This window comes from Perognathus longimembris, chromosome 13, assembly GCF_023159225.1.
Source record: "Perognathus longimembris pacificus isolate PPM17 chromosome 13, ASM2315922v1, whole genome shotgun sequence".
Lineage (NCBI taxonomy): Eukaryota > Metazoa > Chordata > Mammalia > Rodentia > Heteromyidae > Perognathus > Perognathus longimembris.
The window spans coordinates 59,731,527-59,758,945 of NC_063173.1; the positions used below are offsets into that span (position 1 = coordinate 59,731,527).

A 27,419-nucleotide genomic window follows, 5' to 3' on the forward strand; every position below is an offset into this window, starting at 1 on the left:
TCTTAGAAAGAGAATTTTATTTGGAATGAAAATATAGATCCCATCCTTGCCATTTTCTCTGGGGAAGGGGCAGCGGGCTGGGCAGGTCAGAGTCGTGGTCCCTCGGAACACAGGCAAGCTCGCACGAATACAAAGATCCCCCCGCGTGAGTGAATGACGAAAGCTAGGCGACGGCGGCCCACGGGGCACCGGGCAGGGGTGCGGCGCACAGCGACCCGTGCCCGGCCCGGGGTCTCTGCCAGGGCAGCCCACAGTCTGGTGAGACCTGCCAGCAGAGGTGGAGTGAGGAGGGGCTGCGGGAGGTGTGTGGGCGCGGGGGGGGGGGGGGGGCGGGCGGGGGGCGGGCGGGCGGCGGTCCTAGGCGTCCCCGTTCTCCAGGCGGCCGAGCTGCTCCTCCAGGCGGCCGATGCGCTCTCCCTGCTCCTTGACCAGCGCGCGCAGCCTCCGCAGCTCCTGCATCACTTCCTCCAGCTTCGCGGCCTCCTGCGGGGACACCGGCGGTCAGGGGCTCCCCGAAGCTGAGGCCGGGACGGCATCCAGGCAGCACCCTTGACCGGACCTACCCCGGAGCCCGCGAGGCTGCCGCTGGGGGCGACGTCAGCCGTGGCGGGGGACGCCCCGGGGCGGGGGGCGCTGCTGGGCCGGCTGTCGGACAGCACGTTGCGCCGGCTGACCTTCAGGTCGCGCTGCTTGCTGGGCACGTAAGCCTCCCGCAGCGAGATGAGGATGGGGTCCGCGTCCCGTCCGCTCACCCACTCCTCTGCCTCCAGGGCCGCCTCAGGCCCAGCGGTGTTGGGGTACAGATCATCCTGGAAGAGGTCGGACTGCAGGGCAGGCAGGTGAGAGAGGACCTCAGTCGGGGGGCTCTGCGTGGGGTCCCTGCGTGGCCCCTCCTCACGCCCTCGCCTCGCCTCCAGGTGGCACTGTCCGCCCATCCTCCAGTGCTCCTGTCCTCAATGACCTTTCACAGCCCCCTCCCTGCCTAACAAGGACAAAGCCTGGAGTTCAAGACTCACCAACTACCAAAAAGGAAAGAAAAACACCCCAAGCCCAAACCAAACCCAAACCTGCTCTTTCACTTCCTTTCTGGGCCGCGGCGCCTCTGAGATTCTCCCCAGCCTTCCCGGGCAGAATCCCGGTCCCTGCCCTCCCCGTGCCCTGCAGATGGTGAGCTCAGGGGCAGGCTCCGTCAGCCTCGCTCAGGCTGCTGGGAGCTGCGCCAGGCACACCGAATGCACAGCGCTTGTGCGCATGTGCGGAGAGCAGTGGCCGTGCGTCCCGGCACCAGGCTGGGCGTCTGAGGCTGAGCGGCTCCGGCCGACTCTCCATGACAGCCGAACCCCCGCCCCTCTCTCCATTCCCAGCTCCGGCCCTCTGCCAAGCCCTGCCAGCACTCCCCTTGCAGGAGGCCTTCCAGGACGGCCACTCTGGACGGCCTGCCCTCTGTCTCCCATGGCTCGTTCACCGCAGGCCCTCTGCTCACCCTGTCCTCTGTGAGCACCCGGGGCCGTGCTAGGGCACAGTGGGGTCTGTCTGGCCCAACCCACCCACCCCCAGGCCCCGCTCGCCCCCCAGTGTGGCTCTTCCGCGAGACAAGCGAGCAGGTGGGCTGGGGGGCCTGGTGGTCTCACCTTTCTTGGCACAGTCATAACAATGGGCTCACACTTGCGCTCATGTAGTTTGTAGAACCTGGGAGAGTTGGGGAGGTATGAGTGGAACCCCCCATTAGCTCTCCTGGCTCCCCCCAACCCTGTACAGGCAGAGCTGTGATCTCACACACCGCTTCCTTGTGACTCTCCCAGACGCCCTGCTTCTCCGCTCCATGGGTCCCTGGGCTAGGTCCCCTCCCCTCCCTCCCCTCCCACCCCCACCCCGTGACCCCTCTTACCGGGCGATCTCACACTTGCTGACCTCCAAGCCCCTCTTGGGCATGCTGCCCATGCCCCTCTGGGGCTCCTTGCTGGTGAAGGTGTTCAGGAAGTGAATGAAAGGGGACTCGTCGGTGATCTCAAAGTACCGGATGCTGGAGTCACCCTGTGGGGAGCGCAGGTCAGCCCTCGCCCTGCCCCCTCCTGGCTCCGGCCGGCCCCACCCAGTCTCACCTTGCCACAGACGTAGACCACGTTGGTGTCAGGGTCATAGAAGGGCAGCAGGGCCCCGTTGCTCGAGTCCAGCTCCTGCAGGGCCATGGGCTCCTGGAGGTTTTCCTGGAACACGGTGTGGGGGGCAGGGGGAGCGGTCAGGCCACGCCCGAACCCCTCATCCCAGACCCTACCAGGTCTAGCCTGAGCAGCCTTCACACTCCATACTGCCCCAACCTGCGGCTGGTCATCTGCTCTCGGGGTCTCCTTTCTTAGCCTCCTCCAGGCCTAAGACTACTCCCAGGCCTCTAACCAGAAGTGGAGAAGATCCCCGTTATGGGGAGCCTGTGCGGCCGGGTGGCACCAGCCCCCCAAAGGAGGTCACACAGAGAAACATGGCTGAGGGACAGCTCAGCAGGGCAAGCTGAGGGCAGGGAGCGGGCCCCAAGGGCCGATGGGTAGTCCGTGCACGCAAAGGAAGGACGTAGGAGGCATTAGAGGGAGTGTGGGGAGCAGGGACAGGGAGGGGTTGGGAGGGCCTGGGAAGCCCAGGCTCCCCGGGGAAGCAGCCCCCCCAGGCTGGCCGCCTCACTCACTGGGTCCCAGAGCGCCAGCTGCCGCTCGCTCATACGGCTGAAGCCTGTGGTGAACACCTTGCCATCCGCTAGGAAGATGGCACGCATGGGCCGGGCCCCTTCGTGCGCCTTCTCGATCTCCTGTGGGAAGGACAGGCAGCCAGGTCAGCCCCCACCAGACTCCCCGGCCTGCCCACGGCCGTCCTCACCCCCCTGGGCCACCTACAGCCACCAAGGTGCCCCGGCGGGGGTCGATGATGCGCACGCTCTTGTCTTTGCACGCGGAGCAGAAGAGGCTGCCGTTGCGGTTCCAGCTGACGTTGTAGATGAGGTCGGGGTGCAAGCTGTCCAGGCGGTACAGCTCCTCTGCGGTCCCCACGTTCCAGATGAGCACCACATTGTCACAACCTGGCGAGCAGAGGAACATGACGTCACGTCCGGCGGAGGGAGGCGGAGGGGCGTCAGCCCGCCAGGTCCACTTTGTCAACTCCCCCAGGACCTCAGGAGGCCTCAGTTTCCCTAGGTGTCAGGTGGGCCTGGGAGAGGCGCCTCTGGAGAGGGTGCGGGGTGGGGGCGCCGTGCAGACCTGCACTGAGCAGCACATTTCGGGCTGTGGGGTGCCAGGTGACAATGCCCACACGCTTGGTGTGCCCCTCTAGCACCACTACTGGCTCCGTCAGCGGGGAGGTCAGCCCGTTCTCGGGGATCTGCCATACCTGCAGTAGGGATGAGGATACTGGGGCTGAGACCGCTGCTTGCGCCCCCTACCTCAGGCCAGCAGCTGGGGGCCACACCCAGGACCCTGGCCCGAACGGCGTGCTCACCATAACTGTGCAGTCCTCCGAGCCACTGGCGATGACTTCGTCATTGTGGGGACACCAGTCAATGTCCAGGACAGGTCCCGTGTGCCCACACACTGTCGGGTAGGCCTTGTCAATGCGGCCTGTCTGTGGTAGGAGGAAGCAGTCAGGAGAGACAGACACCCCCACTCCCCACCCTGGACAAGATGCCTCCCTCCCAGGGCCTCAGCCCCCTCCACGGAGCGGGAATGACTCTGGAACCCTGCTCAAGAGTGACCCAGATGGGCCCCACCCACGAGGTGAGCAGGAAATGTCTGTGGTCTCTGACCTGATGGCAATAAACACTTTCTCTGCCTGTGCTAATACTTCCCCGGCAGTAATTCAGGGTTATGACACCTTCCCAGCAGCGGGGATGGGGTAGACACCCAAGGGTGCGGCTCAGGCACCTCCAGCCCTCCTCCACACCAATGATGGGGCACACCTTGCTTAGGGGGAGAACCAGAAAGGCGCCTCCACCGCTGGCCTCCACGATCACAGCCAGGAACTTGGGGTTGACCGCACAGAAGGTGCTGTCCCAGGTAACACGGGACACTCGGATGTCTTCATAACATTGATCATTCTTGACCGGCTGCCCGAACACATGCCGGAATTTGCTCTGCCGAACCACTTTACGGAAGGACATGTCTGCGGGACAGAGGGTCCTGGATCAGTTCTGCCCTTCCCCCCCACCCCCCACCCCCGTCCTTGCAGGGCTGCATAAAGGGCTGAGGGCGGATGCAACTGGAGGCCAGGTCATGACACTCCACCCGGGTCTGTTTCTCCAGTTATGGAACGGGGTCACATCTGCAGACCACGCTGCCTCCACAGATGGTGACCGGAGGAGGTAAACGCACCACCCGCGGCCTGCCCACTGGAGACGTGAGGGGCTTGGCAGGCCTGCCCGGCCCCTCCCCGGCTCTGCCATGGGGTGCTGAAGTGGAGAGGGCTTAGCTCTCCAGCAGGTCCCCGCGGCTGCGCGGCCTTCCCGCCCAGGGATCTGCAGGCTGGGTGGCGGGGAGGGGAGGCTGGCGGGTCTCCCCGCCAGGCCCCGGCTCTGCGTCCCGGGGGAAGGGGCAGAGCGCTGCGGGAAGCCTGGCCGCAGACCCCGGACACGGTGGTGGCTCAGGCTGGGGGTTCGCCGGAGACGGCGCCGCGAGCCGGGAGCGCCTCCTGCAGCCTCGGAGCGCGGTCCCCGGGGGCCAGGACCCAACTTCCAGAGACCCCCGCCCCGGCCCGCGGGGAGAGGCTGGGAACGCCAGGGTGCGGGGACCGAGGGTGGGGCGCCGCGCCGCGGAGGGACGGGCTCCCCGGCTCGCGCCCCCCGCCCGCCCGCCCGCCCCGCGGCCCCGCCCCGCCCGCGCTCCCGGCGCGGTCCCGCCGCGCTCACCGCTCACCACTGGCCCGGGCGCCGGGGGAGGGGGCTGCGGCGGCGGCCTCGGGCGGCTCCGGATCCCGGGGTCTGGGAAGCAGGAAGCGGGAATCAGGAAGTGACAGAGGAGCGGGGCGGGGGCGGGGCGGGAGTCACGCGCGGGGCGGGGCCTGGATGGGCGGGGCCAGCGGCTTCTCCACCCAGCCGCCGCCAGGCTCCCCCTCCCCAGCCTGGGGCTGCTGCGGGGCGGGGCGGGGCCTGGAGAGACTCCGCCCCCGAGGGCGGGGCCAGCGGCTTCTCCACCCAGCCGCCTCCAGTCTCCCCTCCTCAGCCTCGGGCTGCTGCGGGGCGGGGCGGGGCGGGGCCTGGAGAGGCTCCGCCCCCTAAGGCGGGGGCAGCGGCTTCTCCACCCAGCCGCCGCCAGTCTCCGCCCACCGCGGGGCGGGGCCGGCAGCGGGTGGGGCTGGGGCTTCTGCTGGGGTCACCGTGGGGTGAAGCGCCCCCTCGGACTCCGGGTCCCCGGGCGCCCCATGACCGCCCCCGCGTTCCCCCCAAACGACATCCTACACGGACACTTTCTCAGCTTTCTTAATGATCTCCGTTAAGAACACTAACAACGTCTACCGAAGCTCACCCCAGCGCCTCTTACTAAAAATGGAGATGGAGCCACCATCTAGGCGGAGGCCTGAATCAGTCCCGTGGCCAGGAGCCCAGATCGGCTCCACAGAGCCAGCCTGGGAAGACCTGGATGTCCCAGTCCCGGCTCACGTTCAGTACCTTCCGCTTCCCTCAGGCTGGTGGCCCCAACACCGCCTACCAGGCTCCCTGGGTGACCAAGGGGTGGGTGGCGGGGGTCCTTTCCCAGAAAGGGAAGGGGAAGACCGAGCGGGAGTTGGAAGGAGCCTTGTCTGGAGCCCCCACTGTGTGTTGGAGGGTGGCTTGAGTCAGTAGTACCCTATCTCCTTCTCCTCACCACATCCTAGGGGGAATCAGCCCAGAGAGGCCAAGGGCTTGCGTGATGTCACCCAGCCAGGACCCAGGCCTCATCCACTGGCTCCAAAATCCTGGTGTTTTCCCTGCTCCATAGACTCCGGCTGGCCGGGCAGAACTGTGGGAACGGAAAGTGTATGCAGTGGGACCCTGGCAAAAGGGGAGCATCCCTCTGAGACCCAACCAGCCCAACCAGTGGCTCTGGTTCACAAAATCGTCCCGACCCCTCACTGCCCCCCTTGAATACACAGCTACCGTGTCCTCCCCACCCACCTACCCCTGGTCTGCCCCCTGCTCAGCACCCTCATGGCCCACCATCTTCTCTTCTCCGTGTGGACCCATGGCACTGACTTCCTATCTCTGAATCACACCGCCTTCATGCCCATCCCGGCTGGGCCCATCCCACTCCCTGCCCTCTGGCCTCCCTCTTGGGGCTCCTCCCCCAGGTGTTGAGAAGATCCGTCCATCATTACCCTACATCTCTGCTGATGTGTCATCTCCTCTCTCACCTGGACTCTGTCTCTCTCCCCACTGTGTTGTTCTTAATCACTTCCAGATTCGACTTGTATTTACGTATTTCCACATCTGCTTTGTGTCTCTGGCTTCACCCCACTTAAAGATTCCAGAAAAGTAGGGACAGACAGTTTGATTTGCTTCCCACTGACTCCCCCCCCCAGTACCCAGTAGGTAACCACTTAATGCATATTGAGTGAAGGAATGCACAGCAACCCTGAATGCAGAAATGAAACATGTTCATATTTACAATGCTCAGAATCAACATCTGGTCCCTGTGAAGGGGAGGGTGGAGGTCTCACCTGGAGAGGGCGACCAGAGCCCAGCCCCATGCAGTATGCTAGGGGAAAGTGCGGGACTCCGTGGAATGTCTTGGGAGTGAGTCCTCGCTTCATGGCCCTGTTTCCTTCAACACAGTCCTCCTCAGGGACCACTAGGAGAACTCCTTTATAGCCTGCAAAACCCTCCAGGGTAGTGCTCTTCCTCTCGGGAAGCAATTAGATGGCTGGGGTGGGGGCGGGAGGGAGCCTTGCAGGTGGGGCTGGCCCACTCCCTAAAAGCTGGGGCTTGGAGCGTGAGCAAAGTGGGACATTGTTTACTGATCTTCTGCTGTGTTGAAGAGGCTCTGCAAGTCCTCCAGGGAGAGGGGAGGGGAACAGAAGTTCAGGTCCTCCCTTCAGGAAATGTATACCCCAACACACTGGGGCGGGGAAGAGGTGAAGGCAGATCCACTGGAGGGGGAGGCAGGGTGGGAAGGACCACACCTGGTGAGCCATCCACCTGCCACCTGGACTCCAGCCTGAGGCAGTTAGGTCTCAGGCCTGGCTAAGTTCAGGGGGTGCACATTAGTGTCTCCAAACTAATGGCTAACGGTTATTGAGCACGGATTCCCCATCAGACCAAGATCCAAACGTTTCAGAGAGCTCCACTGTAGTTGTGACTCCCAATTTGCAGATAGGCAAACTGAACCCCGAAGAGGTCAAGAGCTTTGCCGGAGGTGGGATACTTGGTGCGTGGTGGAGCCAGAAACTGAATAGCCCTTGAGCAGAAGCACCAGAGACACACCTGGCCCCTGAAGCCTGTGTGTCTCCAAAACGGAAGGCACCTGGCAAGTGCTAGCTAAATATTCAGTTGATGGATGTTTATATCTGTCCACCGGCCTCAGTGCCCACCACCCCATCTAGGAAAAGCCATCCTGACCACCCCATGCCCTTCTCATACCCTGGAGGGGACACGCCACCCCATTTTACAGAGAAGAAAATGGAGGCTAAGAGCCAGTTAGCAGCCTGGGCCAGATCTGACAGCTTTCCCTCCCGGCTGCCTGCATCAGGAGCCTCTGGCTTTATTATATATAGCACAAGCCCCAGAAGAGCAGCTCAGGAAGTGTCATTGTCATTGCATCTACTGGGGAGGGCATCTGTCAGCAGTAAAAGGTCACAGTGCTAAATGGGAAGGGATGGTGGGAAGAGAGGGGAAGGAAGGATGGTTCCCCCGGGGCTGGGGAGAAAGGCCAGGGCCAGGCAGGGTGGGGGGAAGTGGTGAGAGGCAGACTTTTAGCACTTCCTAGTTTTTTCCTGCAGTGTCTGCAGCCCACCAGAGAGCTCCTGGGACCTTAGGTGCTCTTCCCCGGGGACCACAGGTGCCCAGGGCTCTCTGCCCTCGGGAAGCCTCTTCCCTGAACCCTTGGGCTGGGATGCTGAGGCCAGGGCAGAGTCTTTGCAGCCCTCCCTAGGGCCCAGGAGACAGATGGCTATTAGTTGAAACTTGGAGTGGTGTCAGCGGGGTCCCCATGCTCTCTCAAACCCCTGGGTGCTCCCAGTTCATGCAGGTCATTGGGATTTCAGGCACTCGGGCCAGGTGGTGCCTCTCCCGCCCGCGTCCGGTCACTTGCGTCCATCCCAGCCTCCACCCTGTGTCAGCAAAGGAAGAGGACCTCTGCTCACTGGGCCCTGCTGGGTGCCACACTCACTTTCTCATTCAATCTTCACTACAGCCCAGGAGGCAGGAGCTCAGGGAGAGGAGCTGGTCCTCAGTCCCCCAGCCAAGACATGGCACAGGCAGGTTTGAATTCAGGCGTTCCTCTTCTTCTTCTCTGGCTGCTTTTTTCGGGGAGGGCCTGCCTGCCCCAGCCTCCCTCCCTCCCTCCCTCCCCACCCGCTAGAGAAACGCAACTGATGGAGATGGCGTAGCTCTGCCAGGCTAGCTCCTGAGCCATTAGGGCCTCGGGGCCTTGCTTGGGTCTGTGCGCTCCTGAAAGCCTCCCTTCCCCCTATTTCTGCTTAGCCTCGGTGTGGTCAGGCTGGAGGACTGGACGAGGAAGTAGAGAGAGGAAGGGACAGTGGCATGGAGGTCAAGTATAACCCAGGACAAGTGTCCCCTGCTGTTGTCCTCCATCAAGACGGAGGCACGGCGGGGGGAGGGGGAAGAGGCAGGGGGAGAGCTGGGGAGGGGAGGAAGACCCCCAGAAGGACACCCTCAGCTGTGGCTCAAGCAGCTGTTAGGCAGCCTGGGGCTGGTGGCTCACACCTCTGATCCTAGCGAATCAGGAGGCTGAGATCTGAGGATCACAGTTCAAAGCCAGCCCGGGCAGAAAAGTCTGTGAGACTCTTATCTCCAATTAACCAGCAAAAGCTGGAAATGGAGGTATGGCTCAAGCTGTGGAGTGCCAGCCTTGAGCAAAACAAGAGACAAGTGAATGCCTAAGGCCTCAAATGTTGTGCCCACTACAGGCACACAAAAAAAGAAAGAAGTCTGGGCAGCTGCGTGTTAGGTGTAAGGCAGGAAGAGCTGGGCGGGGCACCTCAGGAAAATCTCCCAACAGAGTGGGACTTTCCGTGTCTTCCTTTCACTTCAGTCCAGGCCCAGGGGAGGAGGGCGGGATTCAGTGGGCTTTCCACGGGAGGTCCTCCAGCCTCCCACCTCCCTGCTTGGCTGCTTCCTCCGGCGCCTCTAACTCTTCCACTGCCCTGGTAGGCCTGCACTTCCTTGGACCCTCATGTGGGGCCAGTACTGGGGGTGTCCTCTGGGGGGGCGCTGCTGGGCCTTTCTTCCTCCGGGGCAGCTGGTGTGGGAGGGGTCTCTGGGGTCTCAGGAGTGGGATCTGGGTGTGGGTTAGGGGAGGCTTCCTCACAGGGCCTGGGGGCCACCCCAGCAGTGCAGGCAGCGGTCTGGGGAACAGTATCTGCCTGTGACTGTACCACATCATCTGACTTTGGCTGGGTTGGGGGGTTCCCCTGAGGCTGGGCCCCTGAGTTCAACTGTGGCTGGCCTGAAGGGTTCCCCTGAGGCTGAGCCCCTGAGTTCAACTGTGGCTGGGTTGGGGGGCTCGCGTGAGGCTGGGCCCCGGGGTTCAACTGTGGCTGGGTTGAGGGGCTCGCGTGAGGCTGGGCCCCGGGGTTCAACTGTGGCTGGGTTGAGGGGCTCGCGTGAGGCTGGGCCCCGGGGTTCAACTGTGGCTGGGTTGAGGGGCTCGCGTGAGGCTGGGACCTGGGATCTTGCGGTGGCTGGGCTTCAGGGGCTGGCCCAGGCAGAGTTGGCCCCTCCGAGCCCACCTGGGTCTGTGGCTCGGCTGGTGTGAAGCTTCCAGGCCTTTCCTCACAGAGAGCCGCTGCAAAGGAGGACAGCACGGAGCGGAGCAGGGCCCGGAGGTCGGCACTGGCCGTGAGGCAGAGGTACGGGCTCAGGCAGCTATTGAGCAGGATCAGGTAGTCGGAGTAGACCAGGGCCTCCCAGAGCAGGTAGCCGGCGTAGAAGTCCCACAGGAAGGCCAGGTAGAGCAGCTGCGCCAGCTGGTACGGCAGCCTCAGGACCACATAGGCGGACAAGATGGTCTTGGCAACGCGAGCAAAGCCGCGGCAGGCGGGGGGCCGGGGCTGCCGGCGGCAGCGGGGCCTGCAGGCGGCAGCCTGGGTGAGCGCGTGGCAGACGAGCAGCAGGAGGAAGGGCAGGAAGCCCCCCAGGATCTCCAGCATGCGCAAGGGCAGCTCCTCGCTGTCCCAGAAGTCCAAACAGATGACCAGGTCGTACCACCAGACGGCAGCCTCGGGGAAGACCAGCCAGGGCACGCTGACCAGGGTGGCCAGCACCCAGACCCCAGCGCAGGCCCAGAGCGGCAGGCGGGCCGGCCGGCGGCCAGGGTACCAGCGTGGGCACAGGGCCAGCAGGCAGCGATCCAGGCTGAGGGCCGCCAGCAGGAAGAGGCCTGAAGAGTAGGACACACCCCACAGGAAGTAGTAGAAGCGGCAAGCAGCAGTACCCAGCGGCCAGTACCCTCCATGCTGGATCTCCAGGATCTGGAAGACCGCTGCTGCCAAGAAGAGAAAATCAGAGAGGGCCAGGCTGAGCAGCAGCAGAGCCAGCCTCGTGCCCGCCCCGTGCCGGGCCTGCGAGCCCGCCAGCCATGCCATCAGCCCATTGGCTGGCAACCCTAGGAGCAGCAGGGCCACCAGAAAGACCGTGTCCCAGCCACCCTGGGGGTAGGAGTCCTCGTCATCAAGGTCTGTGCGGGGCCGGCGGCCAGCATGGCCCAGGTTGGCCTCCATGGCAGTGTCCATCTGGAATCCCCAGGTGCCGCTGGACGGCAGCGTCGTACCTGAGGAATCAACGAGTACACGCGTGACCACATGAGAGAGAGAGGCTGCCTGGCGCTGACAGCTCGCGCCTGCAATCCTAGCCACTCAGGAGGCTGGGATCTGAGGGCCATGGTTCAAAGCTGCACCCAGGAAGAAGAGCCCACGAGATCTCTCATCTCCAATTCACCAGCAAAAGCCAGAAGTGGAGGTCTGGCTTAAGTAGTAGAGTTACAGGTGTGAGTGTGAAAGCCAGGTGAAAGTGCAAAGCCTTGAGTTCATCTGGAGAGAGAGAGAGACAGAGAGAGGTAGAGACAGAGACAGAGAGACATAGAGAGAGAGACACACACAGAGAGACAGAGAAACAGAGAGAGACAGAGACACACAGAGAGACAGAAACCCACATACCACAGAGAGAGAGAGAGAGAGAGAGAGAGAGAGAGAGAGAGAGAGAGAGAGAAAAGAGAGACAGAAAACAGGAGAGACAGAGATGGAGAGACAGAGGAGAGAAAGGCTCCAGTGCACCTCCAAAAAAAAATCATTGCTCCTCTGAGCCAGTCTTGACACAGGGTAGTTAGCTTGTGCCAGCAACGTCAAATAGATGTCCTCACGCAGTCTTCCTACAATCCGTGTTGCAGCTTGGAGTGGGGGGGGGGGGTGGAAGAGAGTTTATTGAATCAGGGACTTGCCCAAGGGCATAGGCCGGAAGGGAGGTAGACCTGATCTTAACCATTCTGTCACGAGGATCTCTGAATCTCTACGTAGGCTAAACCTCAGAACTAGAAGGTGGACACAACCTCCTGGGGTTCCAGGGAACACAGGTTGGAAACCACTTGGTCCACTCTTTACATGATCCCTTTCTGCCTAATATCCTGGGCGGGGTTCAAGTGTTTACAATCCCAAGAGGGACACTGGGGGCTCAGGCCTAGAATCTTAACTACTCAGGGGGAGATCTGAGGATCCAGGTTTGAAGCCAGCCTAGGCAGGATGGTCCATGAGACTTATCTCCAATTAGCCAGCCAAAAGCCAGTAGCGGTGGTGTGCCTTGAGCAAAAGAGCTCAGCAAGGCCCTGAGTTCAAGCCCCAGTGCTCGCCCACTAGGGGAGGAGGGCCTTGAGATGGGAGGCAGTAGGAGGCCCCTCCCGCAAGGAATGCTGCTCAGGAATTTGGGGTAAGGTCTGCGCTTCAGGCCCCGGTCAGGTGGACTGTCTTGAGAGCGGCTGCGCCTCCTCCCGAGGTCTCCCCGCCTTGGGGATGGTGCCAGCCCTGGGGGTGCAGTCAGGGAAGGGACTGGCTAGCAGCAGGGGTGGATGCTGCCTGGGGCCGTGGCGGCAGCCACCTGGCCTTCCCCGTGGAGGCCTCTCCTGCCCTGGGCTTTTCCTAAGGCAGCCCCCCCCCCCCCCCCTCTGCTCCAGCCCCTACGGGACCAGGGCCCTGTCCCGGGCACCCTTCCCCCAGGGCCCTGCCCGGCATGCCTGGCTTACCTGGGAGGCACAGGCCGTGCGCCTGCCTGCTTGTGGACGAACTGCCCGCCCGCCCCACGCCGGGGCCCGCTGCATGGCACCGGTGGCGACGCCAAGGCGGGCGGGCAGGAAACCTAAGCTGAGAGGACATCAATCATTCATGAGGCTGCTCTCCAGGAAACCCTAACCCTGGCCCAGTAAGGACAAGTGACCAGCCGGCGCCCCCCAATCCCCACAGGGACAGACAGCAGAACCCCTTACCCCAAGCACTTGTAGCGTTTGAACCAAGGCCAGGACTCTGAGATCCGAGATGGGAAGGAGCGCCCCAGCCCCCCCCCCCGGGCCGCAGGCCGCCCCCTCCCGCATCCCTGCCTTGCACCCAGCACTCCAGGCCTCCTTCCCAGTTTATATGCCCCCCCCCCGATGCCCCCGTCCTTAGGGAGCCCCAGGAGTGACTCCTGCCAGCCTCTGGCTGTTCTCCCCTCCCCCCTGCAGCGCCTCCTCCGTCCGCCCTGCTCTGCTCAGTCTTGCCTCTGTTACCTGTTGTGCTAACATGCCTGGCTTTATACCAGTGGCCCCCTCCATTCACTTTACAGATGGGGAAACTGAGACCCGGGTGGTGAGTTGGCCGTGTCTGCCAGCGAAGCTCACTTCAGGCGGTCTATGCTGACGACCTGACTGCACGGGAGGGCTCCCCGGCCCCGGGCTCGGCCCGGCCTACCCGGGGCAGAGGGCAGGAATGAGGTCCTGGGGCTGCGGGCTTCACTCACCCCTAATCCCCCTCAGGGCCCACACCCAGGTGATCAGCTCTAAGACTGGGGGTGCATAAGCAGCTTTATGGGTCACAAAGCCAAGAATACTCAGGGGAGCTGCAGCTCAGCCCTGTCGTCCGTCCCCATATGGCCACAGAGCCCAGCCCAGCCCAGGCCTCTGGACCCCCAAAGGACCCTATGGGGGTTGTGCCCGCTGGGACTGGCTCTGAGGGTCCCCCCTTGGCCAGGACAAGGAGCAGGAGGAAGAGAGGGCTCCGACGGTCCCAGAAGGGCAGTTCTGGGGAGCAGAACCCTGCCCAGGGCTCTGAGACCCCAGGGAACAGCAAAACCCCCTCAAAAACCAGAGAGGGTCACGGGCCACCCCCAGTATGTCCTGGACCGACTTCTCGTCGCCAGTCCCATCGGCCTCGTCCTGACCCCCAACAGGATGCGGCTCAGCAGACATACGGGCCTCTGCTCAACCGAATCTTCGGGAAGGTCAGGGGGGCATGGGCAGGGCTGGGGTCCACTGTTGGGGGAGGGGAGCCCTAGTCCCTGGGAAGCCGGAGCCGTGGGCCATGGCTTCTGAAGTTTGAAGCTAGGTGGGCTTCAGGGTTGCTAGTGCTGGGGGCTCACTTGAAGCCCCAGAAACATGACGAAGAGTCTCCAGTCCTGGGGCCCGCAGAGTTCCCCTGCTCTGGGGGGGCTGCCCCGGGGTGGGCAGTGCCGGCCTAGGGGACCGACCGCCCCGTTCCTCCGCAGGACCGGGAGCTGGGCCCGGAGGAGCTGGATGGTGAGTGGTTGCTTCCCAGTGCTACCAGGGGAGGGAGGGGAAAGGGAGGGCAGGACGGAGGGGGGGGAGGGGAAGATGACCCTGGCCTTAGTCACCTGGCCTGACCCGCTTCCCCCACAGAGCTTCAGGCTGCCTTTGAGGAGTTTGACACCGACCAAGATGGCTGCATCAGCTACCGGGAGCTGGGCGACTGCATGCGCACGCTGGGCTACATGCCCACCGAGATGGAGCTCCTGGAGGTCTCGCAGCACGTGAAGATGCGCAGTCAGTCGCTGGGCCCCGCGGGGTGGGGGTGAGGAGAGGGCGGAAGGTGCCGGCACCGCCTCCGGGGGCTAGCCCGATCCTTCCTCCTGAGCTGGTGGCTCCCGAGAGGCCCTTGAGAGGCCTTGGGGCTCGAGTTAGGAACCGGGTCCCGGGAGAGCCACGTGACCTCTGCGCCCCCTTGTCCTGCCACCCGGCCAGTCCTTGGTGCCTCTAAGTGACCAAGTGCTCTCTGCAGGTACTCGCCAGCCGCCCCGTGCTCCTTCCCTTCCCTTTCCCTCTCCCCCGCTTCTCTCCCTACCTCCGAGAGGCTGGGGGGGGTGGGGCTTGGTAAGATGGAACCCCCCCCCCCCCGCTGCCCTTGAGATCGTGGGTTGGGTGGTCATCCACTGGTTTTCTTTTTTTAGATATTTTCATTTATTTATTTATCTATTTTTTGCCAGTCCTGGGCCTTGGACTCAGGGCCTGAGCACTGTCCCTGGCTTCTTTTTGCTCAAGGCCAGCACTCTGCCACTTGAGCCACAGCGCCACTTCCGGCCATTTTCTATGTATGTGGTGCTGGGGAATCGAACCCAGGGCCTCATGTATACGAGGCAAACACTCTTGCCACTAGGCCACATTCCCAGCCCCTCTTTTTAGATATTTGAATGTTTTTGTTGTTATTATAAAGGTGATGTATAGAGGAGTTACCATTGCACACATCAGGTAACGAGTACATTTCTTTTTGGACAATGTCTCTCAGTTTGCCCCTGCCATCTGCACCTGCCAACATTCACTGGTTTTCTGGGAGGCAAATATCTTACATCCTTCATTCCAGGAGCTCTGTAGGCTGGTTTTGCTTTGCTACAATCTCCAGAACTGATGTGTCATTTGCAATTTAATTACACCTTCAGTGCCAACTTCTCTTCCTTTCCCCAAGGGCATTGGTGCCTTATGGGAATAGAGCATCTGTAGATCTGAGGGGCTACCAAAGCCCCTCGACGTGTGGGGAGACTTCTGAAGGGCTCCTAACCGCCCCCCAGCCATGAACTCTACCCTCAAAGCCCACCCTAGGTGGAGGCCAGGAGGGCTGGTAAGCCTCCAAGGTCGTACAGCAGCGCAGGACTTGAATCCAGGCCACCTGCTCTGCCTGCCCTGCCCCAGCCTCCCAGCCCTCCGTGGGTGGACCCCTAGGGGCTCCGCTTTCCCTGCCCGCTGCAGAGGGGAGGACACGGGCGAGGTCCCTCCTGGAGGGACGGATTGCCATGTTCTGCTCGGATTCACAGTGGGTGGCTTTGTGGACTTTGAGGAGTTCGTGGAGCTGATAGGCCCAAAGCTGCGGGAGGAGACTGCACACATGTTGGGGGTGCGAGAGCTGCGCATCGCCTTCCGAGAGGTAGGGACTGTGGCTGGTGTGTGTGTGTGTGTGTGTGTGTGTGTGTGTGTGCCCAGACAGGGTCTTTTGTTGTTGTTGTTGCCAGTCCTGGGCCTTGAACTCAGGGCCTGTGCACTGTCCCTGGCTTCTTTTTGTTCAAGGCTAGCTAGCACTCTACCACTTGAGCCACAGCGCCACTTCGGGTTTTTACTGTTATATGGTGCTGAGGAATCGAACCCAGGGCTTCATGCACGTCAGGCAAGCACTCTACCACTAAGCCACGTTCCCAGCCCCCAGAACTGAATCTTGAACTCAGGGCCTGGAGGCTGGAGCTCCACTATTTGAGCCACAGCTCTACTTCTAGCTTTTTGGGTGCTCAGTTGGAGATAAGACTTTTTCTGCCTGGGCTGGCTTTGAACCTTGATCCTCAGAACTGAGCCTCCCAAGTAGCTAGGATTATAAAAGCGAGCCTCTGGTGCCAGCTCTGAAGGGCATCCTGCTGGGAGCCTAGAGGCCCGGCCTTTGGGAGGTCTGGAGTCCAGGCAGCAAGGCTGGGGCAGGGCCCTGCAGAGAGGGTTTGTCTAGCTGGAGGCACCGTGCATGGAGGTCTCTGGGAGCGGGAGTGCTGTCTTGGGATGGGCTAAGAAAAGTTTGGGCCAGGTGAGTGAGTCAGTTGGGGTAAGCGGGCATCTGGCTCCAGAGGCAGCTTGGGGGTGGGGTGGGGCTGATCCTTGCCCGGGCTCTAGTTCGACAGGGACAGGGATGGACGCATCACGGTGGCCGAGCTGCGGGAGGCGGCACCGGCTCTGCTCGGGGAGCCGCTGGCGGGGACGGAGCTGGACGAGATGCTCCGAGACATGGACCTCAACGGGGATGGCACCATCGACTTCGACGGTGAGCCGCCGCCCTCCCGGCCCCCACCTGGCTGGCCCGCGTCCGGGTCCCGCACGCAGGTCCTAGATTCAGGGACTGGACCAGCCTGAGCTCTTTCCTCTCTCTCCCTCCCTCCTTCCCTCCTTCCCTCCCCCTCCCCCTCAGAGTTTGTGATGATGCTGTCTGCTCGCTGATCGCCCGGCGCCCACCCGCAGCACCAGGCTGAAGGAAGGAGACTCAACTGCTCTCAGGCTGCTTCTTTTGACAGCGCTGGCCCCAGAGTCTGCTGGACCGCCACCCACAGCCTCTGCCTCCCCTCCCCTCCTCCTCCCCCTCCTTCTCCCCCTCCCCCAGCTGCTGTGAGAAGACCTTGTAGTGAGCAAGGCTGGGTCTTTCTGCACTCCAGGAAGGTAGGGGGTTCCTGGTGCTCAGAAATGAATGCAGACAGACTCCGACTCTAGACTCCACACACACACCTTGGGAAAGTAAGCTTATATCCCCATTCAGGCGCCTGCTACAAGATATCCTATCTTGTCTTAGAAATGGGACTATTTTATTTTTTAGGTGCGGGTTCTGGGACTTGAACTCAGGAGCTGAGCACTGTCCCTGAGCTTTTACATTCAAGGCTAGTGCTCTGCTGCCACTTTGAGCCACAGCTCCATTTCTGGCTTCTTGCTGGTTGATTGGAGATCAGAGTCTCACGGACTTTCCTGCCTGGGCTGGCTTCAACCTGCAATCCTCAGATCTTAGCCTCCTGATTAGCTAGGATTACAGGCGTGAGGTACCAGTGCTCATAGTTTTTACTTTTTTCTTTTTCTTTTTTTCCTGTTTCCGGGACTTAAACTCAGTGCCTTGTGCTCTCCATCTGGCTTGCTTACTCATGGCTTACTCTACCACTTGAGCCATGCTTCCAACACCATTTTTTTTGCTGGTTATTAGAGATAGAGTTTTGTGAACTTTTTTTGCTTACATTGGTTTCAAACCTCCATCCTCCAATCTCAGTTCCTGAGTAGCTAAGATTATAGATGTGAGCCACTGATTCTACCTTGCTTTATGTTTTCTATGCAGTTTGTCTTTGCTTTTGCCTTTTTTTCCTCTTTCCCAGACTTCCATTGATTCCGTTAGAAATTCTCTTCCCCACTTTCTTCCTGGTATTCTCCCTCCACCCGCCCACCCCAATATTGGGGCTTGAACTCAGGGCATTGCACTTGCTAAGCAAGCACTCTACCACTTGAGCCATTCTCTCTGCCCTTTTCCTCTATTGATTGGACGGTTGAATGGAATATTCCATCTCTATTATATTAATGGTAACTCTTATAATGAAGTCTAAAGTTAATCAAGAAACTTAGCCTTCAGTAAGATGACATCCACATATCTAAATTATCCCTCTCCTCTTCCATTTCATTTTTGTTTCTGGCATAATTGGTGGTTGTTTTTTTTTTGTGGTTGTTTGTTTGTTTTTTGCCAGTCCTAGGGCATGAACTCAGGGCCTGGGCACTGTCCCTGAGCCTCTCTGTACTCAAGGCTAATGCTCTACTACTTGAGCCACAGCTCAAGAGGAATCGAACTCAGCGCTTCATGCATGTCGGGCAAGCACTCGACCACTAAGCCATGTTCCCAGTAACTCTATCTATCTATCTATCTATCTATCTATCTATCTATCTATCTATCTATCTATCTATCTATATCTTTGCTGCTTTCTCAGGCTGGTTGGTAGAGACATACTTAGTTCTTTTTTTCAGGGAAGCCCTTTAATACCATAGAATATATCCAGGTAATTCATTTCTTGTGCCCGCCCCCACTTACCTCCAGGCTCCACGAGTTTCTGTCCGTCAGTGTTATAGCCCAGGCCCTTAAACCTCCATCCAGGCCTGAAACTCTAGTGTCAGTTCCTTCCTAAAGCCCAGGTTTGGTTTCTTTGTCTTTGGAATCTTAGCCATCCTTTTCTTTCTTTTTTTTTTAACCTTTCTTGTTTTAATTTTTATTGTCAAACTGTTGTACAGAGAGGTTACAGTTTCATACATTAGGCATTGGATACATTTCTTGTACTCTTTGTTACCTCCTCCCTCATTCCCCCCCCCCCGCCGCCATCCTTTTCTTTCAAGTTGATTTTTAAAAGAAAAACATTTTCCGCACATACTAGTATGAGCCACTCTCTCAAGTTACTAGAGGTCCCTCAACACTGCCTCTATTTGAAGGACCCAGGCTCTTGGTTGGCTGTTCTGAGCCCTAAGATATGAGCACTTTCATTTATTCTTAGTTAATAAAAAGAAGAAAGGGGTAAAGATTTATATAATAATCTCACTTTCATCCCATTGGGCACAGGGTATCACACCATAACTCTGGTTGCAAAGGATGCTGGGAAATGGCTTTATTCGGGTGGCTAAAAATCAACAGTTTTTCTACAAGGGCAAAGAGGAGATAGAGAAGAGCAGATATCTAGACTCTTCCCTACTGCTGAGTCCAGGATACAGGAGACACATTCAGAGTGCAAGGGCAGCTAGAGGCTGAAAGTCATGGCTGAGAACAGACTTACCAGAACATTCAAAGAAAGCTTGTGTAAGTGCAGAAATAGTGGCCCCACAACAGTCTATGAATCAAGAAGAATTGAGTCACAATTCAGTAAGGAAATCTGTATGCTCCTAGTTACACGTTTTCAGGCCAAGGAGACATATGATATATAATTGGAGTTTAGGTCTCCATTATTTTCTGAGAACTGTTTCTGTCAACATAATCTAGATTAGATAAACACACCAGCAAAACCAAGCTCTGGGTTGGGAATATAGTTCCATGGCAAACTGCTTGTTTAGCATGTGCCAGGACTTGGCTTCTTGCTCTTGAGCATCACAGGGGGGAAAATAGCTCATTGCTCATATTGCAACTCTGGGGTTTGGTACCCACGGGAGATGATTGGATTGGCAAATATTTTCTGTAGAAAAGCAGAGAGTAAGTACTTCCAGCTTTTGAGGATCATGCAGTCTGTTACAAAGGTTCATTCAACTTCCCTGTTGAATGGTCGAAGATGATGTATAAACCAATAGATACGGCCATGTTGGATACGTAATAAATAGTAGATAAAACTTCACTGATACTGAAATTGGAATCATACCATTTTGTCATGAACTTATTATTTGACTTTTCTTGATCACAAAATAGAAAAGTAATTATTTATTTGCTGACACCTGACCTATATTTATTCTGGAACAACGGTTTAGTTAAAATTGTGAAATGAGCTGGGCACCAGTGGCTCACGCCTGTAATCCTAGCTACTCAGGAGGCTGAGATCTGTGGATCACAGTTCGAAGCCAGCCCAGGCAGGAAAGTCTGTGAGACTCATCTCCAATAAATTAGTCAGAAAAGGCTGGAAGTGGCCATGTGGCTCAAATGGTAGAGCTCTAGTCTTTAGCAAAAGAAGCCCAGGATCTGAGTTCATGCCCCAGAACCAGCACAAAATAATAATTTGTGAAATGAGGGCCTGGGATGTAGCTCAGTGGCAGTGTACTTGTGTTGCAAGTGCTGGGCTCCCAGTTTGGTCCTCAGTACAAGAGGTTCTGGAAGAAAAGGTTATTAGTAAGGACTCTGTTAATTTCCTGTTCATTGCTCACTTCCTAATGAACCATTTCGGTAATGTTCCCATGTTCTGTTTGTTCCAATCATATTTATTGAAAGGAAAATTTTATGCAATTGACCTAATACAACATGTGCACTTGGATTTGGTGTGTTTTTGTTTCACTTTTCCAGTTTTTATTTTACCTAATAAAATATAAATCCTTCATTCCTTGTCACAGCTAGTTGGAGGGGGCAGTTAAGGGGCCCCCTAAGTGTTTTGATTGGGGTCTAAGGGAGGCCGGGCTGGGCAGGCCAGGAGAGCAAGAGCAGGAGTAGGGGGCCCAGGCATCTTTCCACTCAACTAAGGCACAGGACACCAAGGTGCTCAGTGGCCTAGTGGACTTGTGGTGGCGGCGGGGGTAAGGGGTTCCTCTCTTAAGGGCGTTGACATTTTAGTCAGAAAGACAGAATACTCGTTCAGTGGGACCTTTGTTTGACAACTTGGTTCCCCTCTCCTTGCTTTTCCTGGAGTCATGGAAAGGACCTGATCTGGATGTTGGGACCCTATGTTATATGTTATGTGGGCAATCTGCTGATGGCACCTGAGTAGGTCCGCTCTCCTCTGTAAAATGGGGCTGGGGCAGAGAGGACTTCAAGACTTGACCCAGGTGCGGTGCTCAACAGCAGTCTGGTGCCTTAGCCATAGGAGCCGGGTTAAGTGGGAGCTATTATGAACTCAGATTTCAGTCTTCTCAGAGATTCTGTGTCACTTTCCCAAAATTCCAAGATGCTCTGACTTTCCAAAGTCCTGAGATTTTCTTTTCTTTTCTTTTCTTTTTGAGATGGTCTTTCTAATGTCTCGTGGGTCTGAGTCTTTAGTCCCTACGGCTCTGTCACGAGGCCCTGCTTCTCACGTCCTCTGCCCAGTTGTCCCAACCTCTGCATGGGAAGTAGGGCAGGGCCGCTGCCTTCATGTGGCCCACATTTGCAGAAGGCTGTGGCAGCGCAAGGCCCCAGAGCCAGGAGGGATCCAGAATACCCGCCTCCAGGCCCCAATCCTGGGCCATCGCTGGATCTCTTGGTCAGGGCTCCTAGGACCCGTTCTGGTGCTGCCTCTAGGCAGTCAGGGCTGGGTCGAATCTGCTGAGGGCTGGGGGCAGAGAGGCTGGGACCACTTCTTCCAGGCCCAGGTCTGCCCCCACCGTAGTAGTGTCCTGGGGCAAGTCTCTGAGCCCCAACATTGTTCTGGATACCGGGGGGAGACCGATGGTCTCCAAGGCCGGTCAGCCCCAGGGTGGGGCCTTTTCTAAGCCTTGTGGAAAAAGTTGTAGTCAGGCCAGGGGTGTTAGGACAGGAAGACACAGACACCCCTTTCTGGGTTACTTACCCCCTTTATTAGCACAAAGTACTACCAACCTCGGGGGGCGGGGGGGACCAGGAGTAACGTAAGGCACTGGGCGGGCGAGGGGCAGCCTCCGGAGGGTCCTGGGCGCCTCTCCCCCTGCGACGAGGGGCGCCCCCGGCGGACGCGGACGCGGGGCGGCGGCCCCGGGTGTCGGAAGGCCCCTCGGCGGCTCACTTCTCGAAGTAGGGCAGGTAGAAGAAGTGGAAGCCCCGGCGGCCCCGGACGGCGCAGTAGATGAAGATCACGTGGTACACTGCGGGGCGGGGCTGTCAGCGCGGGCCCCGCCCCCTCGCCGAGGCCCCGCCCCCTCCCCGCGGCTCACCTCCCGGGACCAGCAGCAGGAAGCCCGGCACGAAGAAGATGGCGCTGGAGACACCTGCGGAGAGAGGTGGCGGCTGACTGCCTGGCCCAGCCTCCTCCTCCGCCGAAGGAAGGGGGCCGAGTCCTGCCGGGAGGGGAGAGGCTGGCCCAGGGCCCCTGGGCACAAGGAGGGGCGCTCACCTGGAGAGGGGGCCACTTCCAGTCCCACGCCGACCAGGATGAGCACTGCACACAGAGGGGCCCGGGAAGGTGAGGGCGGAGCCTTCCGACCCCCACCGAGCCCCGGCCGGGCTAGGGCCCCGCCCAAGCTGGTTGCCGGGCCGGGGACCCTCCCCTAGGAGCTCCCTCAGCTGCTTTCACAGCTGGGCGCTGGCCTCGGAAATGGGGAATGGGGACTGGGAGAGCCTTCTCTGCTCCTTGCTGTGGCCTTCCTGCATGCCTGGGGCCAGGAAATCCGGGGTGAAGGAGAAGGGGCCTGCCGTCTTGGCCCTTCCTTAATGGAGGGACCAACCAGAACCTGAAAGCGGGCTTGGTGCGGAGCCCAAGTGATAGAGTGCTTGTCTAGAAAAACGCAAGGCCCTGAGTTCAAACTCCACTAGTACCCCAAAACCACACCGAAACAGAACTCCCAAGCCAGAAGCCCTAAAACTACAACCCTAGCTGGATGCCAGTGGCTCAGTCTGTAAACCTAGCTACTCAGAAAGCTGAGATCTGAGGATTGTGGTTCAAAGCCAAAGCCCACTCAGGCAGGAAAGTCTGTGAGACTCTTATTTCCAATGAACTAGAAAACCGTAAGTGGAGCTGTGGCTCAAGTGGTAGAGCTCAGGCATTGGGCAAAAAAAAAAAAAAAAAAAAGCACAGAACCAGCACCCAGGTCCTGAGTTCAAATCCCAGGACCAGCACACGCACACCTGCACGAAAACACAAGCTACAACCCAGGGAGGATGGGGGTGAGATCAGAGCTGTGTGGAAGCCTAGAGCAGCACCCCTGAGCCAGCCTGGGGGCCAGGGAGACCATCCTGGAGGCAGTGACAGCTGAGCAGAGGTGGCACTTGCAATGGCAGCAGTTGGAAGTGGCACTGTGGCTCAAAGTGGTAGAGCACTCTCTTTGAGCAAAAAGAGCTCTGCTGAGTTCAAGCCCCATGACTGACCCCCCCACCCCCAAATCTCTATATATTATCTGGTGGCTTTTGATGCCTATATCTGCTCAGGAGGCTGAGATCTAAGAATCACTGTTTAAAGCCAGCCTAGGCAGGAAAGTCTGAGACTCTTATCTCCAATTAACCACCAGAAAACGAGAAGTGGTGCTGTGGCTCAAAGTGGTAGGGCGAAAGAGCTCAGAGATAGCTCATACTGACATTCCCGCCCCCCCCCAAAAAAAAGAAACAGCAGCAGTTAACTTATGGACCACTTACCAGGTGCTGCCAGACACTGGCTAAGTGTGTCACTGCCCTGTCACTCTGATGGAATGGGACACAAGGAGAAGTCACCTGTCCATGGCTGCAGTTGGAAGGTGAAAACTGGCTGTACAGGCTTTGCTGTGGTCATTGTCAAGGCAGAGAAAGAATTCTGGGCAAAGGGAATGGCACTACAAGAGCTGAGTCCAGCTGAGAGCTGCTAGCCTTTGGCAAGACTACCCAAGAGCTCATTTGGAGGACTCTGGTAGGGACTGTGGCCTCAGGCAGGGATGTTGACTTTGGCTGACGACGGGTGATTGAGAAGATGGAGAGGTTATGGCTCGATCCACTTTTTCAGACCCAGAGTCCTAGCTCTCCAGTTAAGAGCGCAATGGGGCAAGTTTTGTGCGAACAGTACAGTCTGGGCCACCGTGTACTGTCATCTGCTTCCTGTACTGCTGAGAGCACCTCAAAAAGGGGCACCCCCCTCTCCCTGCCCCCTTGCTTATGGCTTCAGGCTCTGCCCTCCCAGAGGAGCCATGTTTTTCTAATTCTTTCAGAATCCTTTATGAGATCCTGGTGGGTCCCACATGTGGGTTCACTCCTGCTCATCTGCTTCCCAGACTTCACCAGCCTAAGCCTGTGCCCTTCTTTCCCAAGCCAGGCTGCGAGTGATGCTTGCCTTGCTAGCAGCCAGCCACAATGACTGGCGTGACGGCTCCCTCTCCTGTACTCCGGCAAGTGGGCTTGGTGGAGACTTTGTCCTTCCTGCAGAAGGGAGGGGGCAGCAGCCACAACTGGTCCCTTTTCAGGAACCCCCGGCTCAGCCCATCAGGATGAGGAGCCTGGGCATCAGAAACATCCGGCAGCAAGATCTGCCTACTCAGGGCCCCAGTTCCCCATTTGAGCAATGGGGATGGAATGAAGCCCTGATCGGCTCTTAGACTCCACAGAAGAGCAAGTGACAGGAGCCTCTGGATGGGATGGGTGGCACTCGGTGTCCGTGCTCACAGGAACACTCGCCCTACACTCAGGTCCTAGATTCTCGATTCTCTCACTTGCTGTGTGACCTCTGTATGGTGGGAAAATACACTTGCCCAAAGTCAACACAAAATAAATGGTGGAGGAGGAAGAGGAGGAGGAGTTAAAGCCAATAGATGTTTAGAGCATTGACCCAGATACCATTTTCAGCCTGTGACTTCCTGGCTGGGGAGCGGGAGCCCAGGCCTGCCCCTTTCAAGGCCCTGGCTCCTTACTAATAGCACAGAGGACTCTGTGGGCTCTGGGTTATGGGGCCTGTACAAAGAGGGAGGGAGAGGCTGGGCCCTGGAGGCACTCACCTAGCCCCAGCAGCAGGAGCAGGAAGGAGGCCAGCACTACCCTGCGGTTCTTCTGGATCAAAGGGTGTTGGGTCCAGCTGGGTGGCAGGAGAACAGGGTGAGTGTGAAAGAGGTGGAGGAGGGGAGCTAGGGCTGGTTGGCTGGCAGGGGAGGAGGGCACTCGGAGGCTGGGGCTCAGGACAAAGAGGGTCTCACCTGCAGCAGGCATGGTAGGAGCGCTGGGTGGTATTGCTGATGGTGCTAAAGGACCACTGGGAGCTGCGCATAGATATTCGCCCAGAATCCCTGTGGGACACAGGGGCCCGGTGAGTAGGAAGGAAGAAGGGGCCAGAGATTATGATTGATGTAGGCGTGTTGCCCTGAGAGGGGGCAGGGATGAATTCAAGTGTGTGTGTGTGTGTAGTGGGGGGAGATCTGCAAGACTGGGAGTGTGGGAAACTGGGGATGAGAGCTAGGAGTTCCTACAAGACAGGTGACCTATGGAAAGGGGGGGATCAGGATAGGCTGGGGTTCCCACAGGATAAAAGGCCTGGTACACACAGTACATATCTGTAATCCTAACTACTCGGGAGGCTGAGACCTACAGGATGGAGGCTTGAGGCCAAACTAGGCAGAAAAGTCTGGAGACTCCAGCTCCAATTAATCAGCAAAATGGCAGACTGAGGGTATGGCTCAAGTGGTTGAGCCCCAGCAATGATCAAGAAAGCCCAGGGCCATGAGTTCAAGCCCTGTACTGACACCTACACACACACACACACACACACACACACACACACACACACACCCTGATGAGGTGGGTGGTTAGCAGTGTACACTAAGGTAATGTGGTCTTGGTGGACAGGAGGCCCTACCTGGGGAGTAGAGCTGAGAATAGTGGGCAGGGGGCTGGCCAAGTCCCAGTGGACAAGAGCCAGAAGCATGGGGTTCAAGGTACAGGGTGGGTCCCCACCTGGCCCTAACCTGGTGCTGATTCCCCCATCTGGCTCTGGAGACGCCTGTGCTCCATCCTCATCATTCTCCAGATTCTGTTCCAGAACACAGGGTTCAGTCAGGTTGCTGAGCTCAGGCCCTGTTTGTGCCCCTCTTGAGGGAGGAGACAAGCAGCCGCACAGCAGTTTGCCTGGCTGCCTGGCAGCTGCTAACCTGGCCCTTCACCATCCCAGAAGAACAAGTTTGGTGATTCACAGAAACCGAAACCCAGGTAGGAAATGGGTGGATGCTGGGGTTTGTAGGGACCAGGAGCAAGCTTGGGAGCCCGAATGGAGCTCTGGGGATATTTCAGGAGCTAGGCATGGAGGCTGGAGATCTGGGGTGGCAGGGTAAGACAGCCTAGGGTTCCCGAGTTTGGGGCGTGCAATCTCTTCCAGGGTGAGAAAAGAATCCCGGAAAGGAAACTAGGATTGGTGGAGGAGAAAAAGTATTTCCTGATTATAGTCATGGGGGTTAAGAGGTGGGCAGACTTCTAGTGTGAGTGGAGCCTCCCAGCTCTGGGATGGTGTGGGGACTTCTAGAACAGACAGACCAGAGGATGCAGGTCACCCTAGATCATCTGGCCTGGGCCAAAGGATGAGCAAGGTCTGGTTCGGATTCAGTAGGGATCCCCAGACTCGCTGGGAGGCAGGTGTCAATGGCCAGGGCGGGCTAGGACTCTGGACGCTCCCTCCACTGTAGCTGAGGCATGAGCTGGCCCGGGATCCCCCAGCTCTCCGTGCAGGCTGGGGACACAAATCAGTACAGGCAGGGCTCTGGGGCGGGGGGCACGAACGGGGGCAGGCTTCCGCTCGGCTTGGGCCTCTAGACAGATTCTAAGTTGAAGTTCTCCGGGGTCCGGCCTGCAGTTCCGCCCCATCTGGCACCGGGGAGGGGGGCGGGCCGTTCACCTGGTAGCGCAGTCCCGAGGGCTTGTCTTCGTCAGCCACTTCGAACCGGGGCCGGCGCTCGAAGTGCAGCGGCCCAAAGCGGGAGACCCCGCCGGACTCCGGCCCGGGCCCCGTGTCCTCCAGGGTCAGCTCGAAGGCGTCATCGATGCTGAACTGGGGCCGGGCGGTGGTCATGGCCCCCGCCCGCTCAGACGCCCCGCGCCGCCGCCATCTGCACGGGCCCGCGATGACGACGCCCCGCCCCACCTGGGCCCCGCCCACCCCGCAGGCCCCGCACGCCGCAGGCCCCGCCGCCTAGGGAGCTCCACGGGCCGGCGCCCCGGCCCCGCCCCACGGAGCGGCCACGCCCCCTCCCGCCCACGGCAGGCCGAAGCTGCTGAGCGCCGAGCTGACCTACGGTGGCGGGGCCCTGACCTTGGAGGAGTGGGCCTTGCCCGCGGCGCCGCCCCGCGGCTCCTGGGCGTCGGCTCGGTCCCGCTCGTGGGCCCGGCCGGTCTTCCTGCTCCGACCCCCGGCGCCGCCCTTTGCGTTCCAGCCGGTGCCTGGGGGTGTTCTTGCCGTTCTGCTGACGTGGATCCTTAAGTTCTGGGTTTGCGTGCGGCGGCCGCAGCGCTCCGGAAGGCGGCTTCCTGCCGGGCGCCGACGGCTCAGGCCTGTCATCCCCGCTACTGGAGGCTGAGAGCTGAGGATCGCGGTTCGAAGCCAGCCCGGGCGGGAAGCCCGGGAGACTCATCTCCAATTAACCACCAACTGCGGCTCCTTGAGCAAAAGAACTCAGGCCCTGGCTTCAAGCCCCAGGTCTGGCCCCCCAAAAGAAATAAAAAGCGTTTCTCTCTCTGGAGCAAGACAGAAACATAGATGAACTCATTTATGTCTTCCTACAATGTCAGATTTAGCCAGTAACAGTTACACATTTTTTTTTTTTTCCTGCCAGTCCCGGGGCTTGGACTCAGGGCCTGAGCACTGTCCCTGGCTTCTTTTTTGCTCAAGGCTAGCACTCTGCCACTTGAGCCACAGCACCACTTCGGCTTTTTCTGTGTATGTGGTGCTGAAGAATGGAACCCAGCTTCATGCATGCTAGGCAAGTACGCTACTA

The 27,419-nt window shown here is 59.0% G+C and overlaps 3 protein-coding genes across 7 annotated transcripts; 1 reads left to right on the forward strand and 2 right to left on the reverse strand.

Annotated features, from left to right (window-relative positions):
* Positions 1-26,559, reverse strand: Coro1b (coronin 1B). 5 transcript variants are annotated; one of them, XM_048359697.1, is made up of 18 exons: positions 26,324-26,559; positions 25,404-25,468; positions 24,639-24,728; positions 21,887-21,931; positions 21,708-21,761; positions 21,533-21,638; positions 10,023-10,028; positions 4,890-4,938; positions 3,938-4,140; positions 3,481-3,603; positions 3,243-3,372; positions 2,883-3,064; positions 2,678-2,797; positions 2,103-2,207; positions 1,889-2,034; positions 1,632-1,689; positions 564-824; positions 1-483 (listed from the first exon to the last, which is right to left on the reverse strand). In XM_048359697.1, the coding sequence occupies exons 1-18, from the start codon at positions 26,495-26,497 to the stop codon at positions 358-360; spliced, it is 2,043 nt and encodes a 680-aa protein (XP_048215654.1). In that variant the 5' UTR covers positions 26,498-26,559; the 3' UTR covers positions 1-357. The 5 variants fall into 5 exon arrangements, with proteins under 5 accessions (XP_048215654.1, XP_048215655.1, XP_048215657.1 ...); XM_048359698.1 differs by lacking the exons at positions 10,023-10,028; positions 21,533-21,638; positions 21,708-21,761; ... (2 more) ...; positions 25,404-25,468; positions 26,324-26,559 and having other exon boundaries at positions 4,883-5,000; XM_048359700.1 differs by lacking the exons at positions 1-483; positions 564-824; positions 1,632-1,689; ... (5 more) ...; positions 3,481-3,603; positions 3,938-4,140 and adding an exon at positions 24,444-24,520 and having other exon boundaries at positions 4,914-4,938.
* Positions 9,361-10,920, reverse strand: Gpr152 (G protein-coupled receptor 152). The gene has a single exon (XM_048359709.1). The coding sequence runs from the start codon at positions 10,918-10,920 to the stop codon at positions 9,361-9,363; it is 1,560 nt and encodes a 519-aa protein (XP_048215666.1).
* Positions 13,298-16,634, forward strand: Cabp4 (calcium binding protein 4). Its single transcript, XM_048360492.1, has 6 exons — positions 13,298-13,648; positions 13,913-13,943; positions 14,064-14,207; positions 15,470-15,579; positions 16,305-16,452; positions 16,597-16,634. The coding sequence occupies exons 1-6, from the start codon at positions 13,298-13,300 to the stop codon at positions 16,623-16,625; spliced, it is 813 nt and encodes a 270-aa protein (XP_048216449.1). The 3' UTR covers positions 16,626-16,634.
* Positions 26,560-27,419: the final 860 nt, after the last annotated feature.

Excerpts from the sequence above, each read along its gene's own strand:
- Gpr152 (XM_048359709.1), bottom strand. The coding sequence starts at position 10,920 with ATGGACACTGCCATGGAGGCCAACCTGGGCCATGCTGGCCGCCGGCCC.
- Cabp4 (XM_048360492.1), top strand. The coding sequence starts at position 13,298 with ATGGCCACAGAGCCCAGCCCAGCCCAGGCCTCTGGACCCCCAAAGGAC. Across the intron at positions 15,580-16,304 it reads TGCGCATCGCCTTCCGAGAG|TTCGACAGGGACAGGGATGG; the intron begins GTAGGGACTGTG and ends CCCGGGCTCTAG. Across the intron at positions 16,453-16,596 it reads TGGCACCATCGACTTCGACG|AGTTTGTGATGATGCTGTCT; the intron begins GTGAGCCGCCGC and ends CCTCCCCCTCAG.
- Coro1b (XM_048359697.1), bottom strand. The coding sequence starts at position 26,497 with ATGACCACCGCCCGGCCCCAGTTCAGCATCGATGACGCCTTCGAGCTG. Across the intron at positions 21,639-21,707 it reads CCTGCTGCTGGTCCCGGGAG|TGTACCACGTGATCTTCATC; the intron begins GTGAGCCGCGGG and ends CCCGCCCCGCAG. Across the intron at positions 3,065-3,242 it reads AAATGTGCTGCTCAGTGCAG|GTTGTGACAATGTGGTGCTC; the intron begins GTCTGCACGGCG and ends TCTGCTCGCCAG.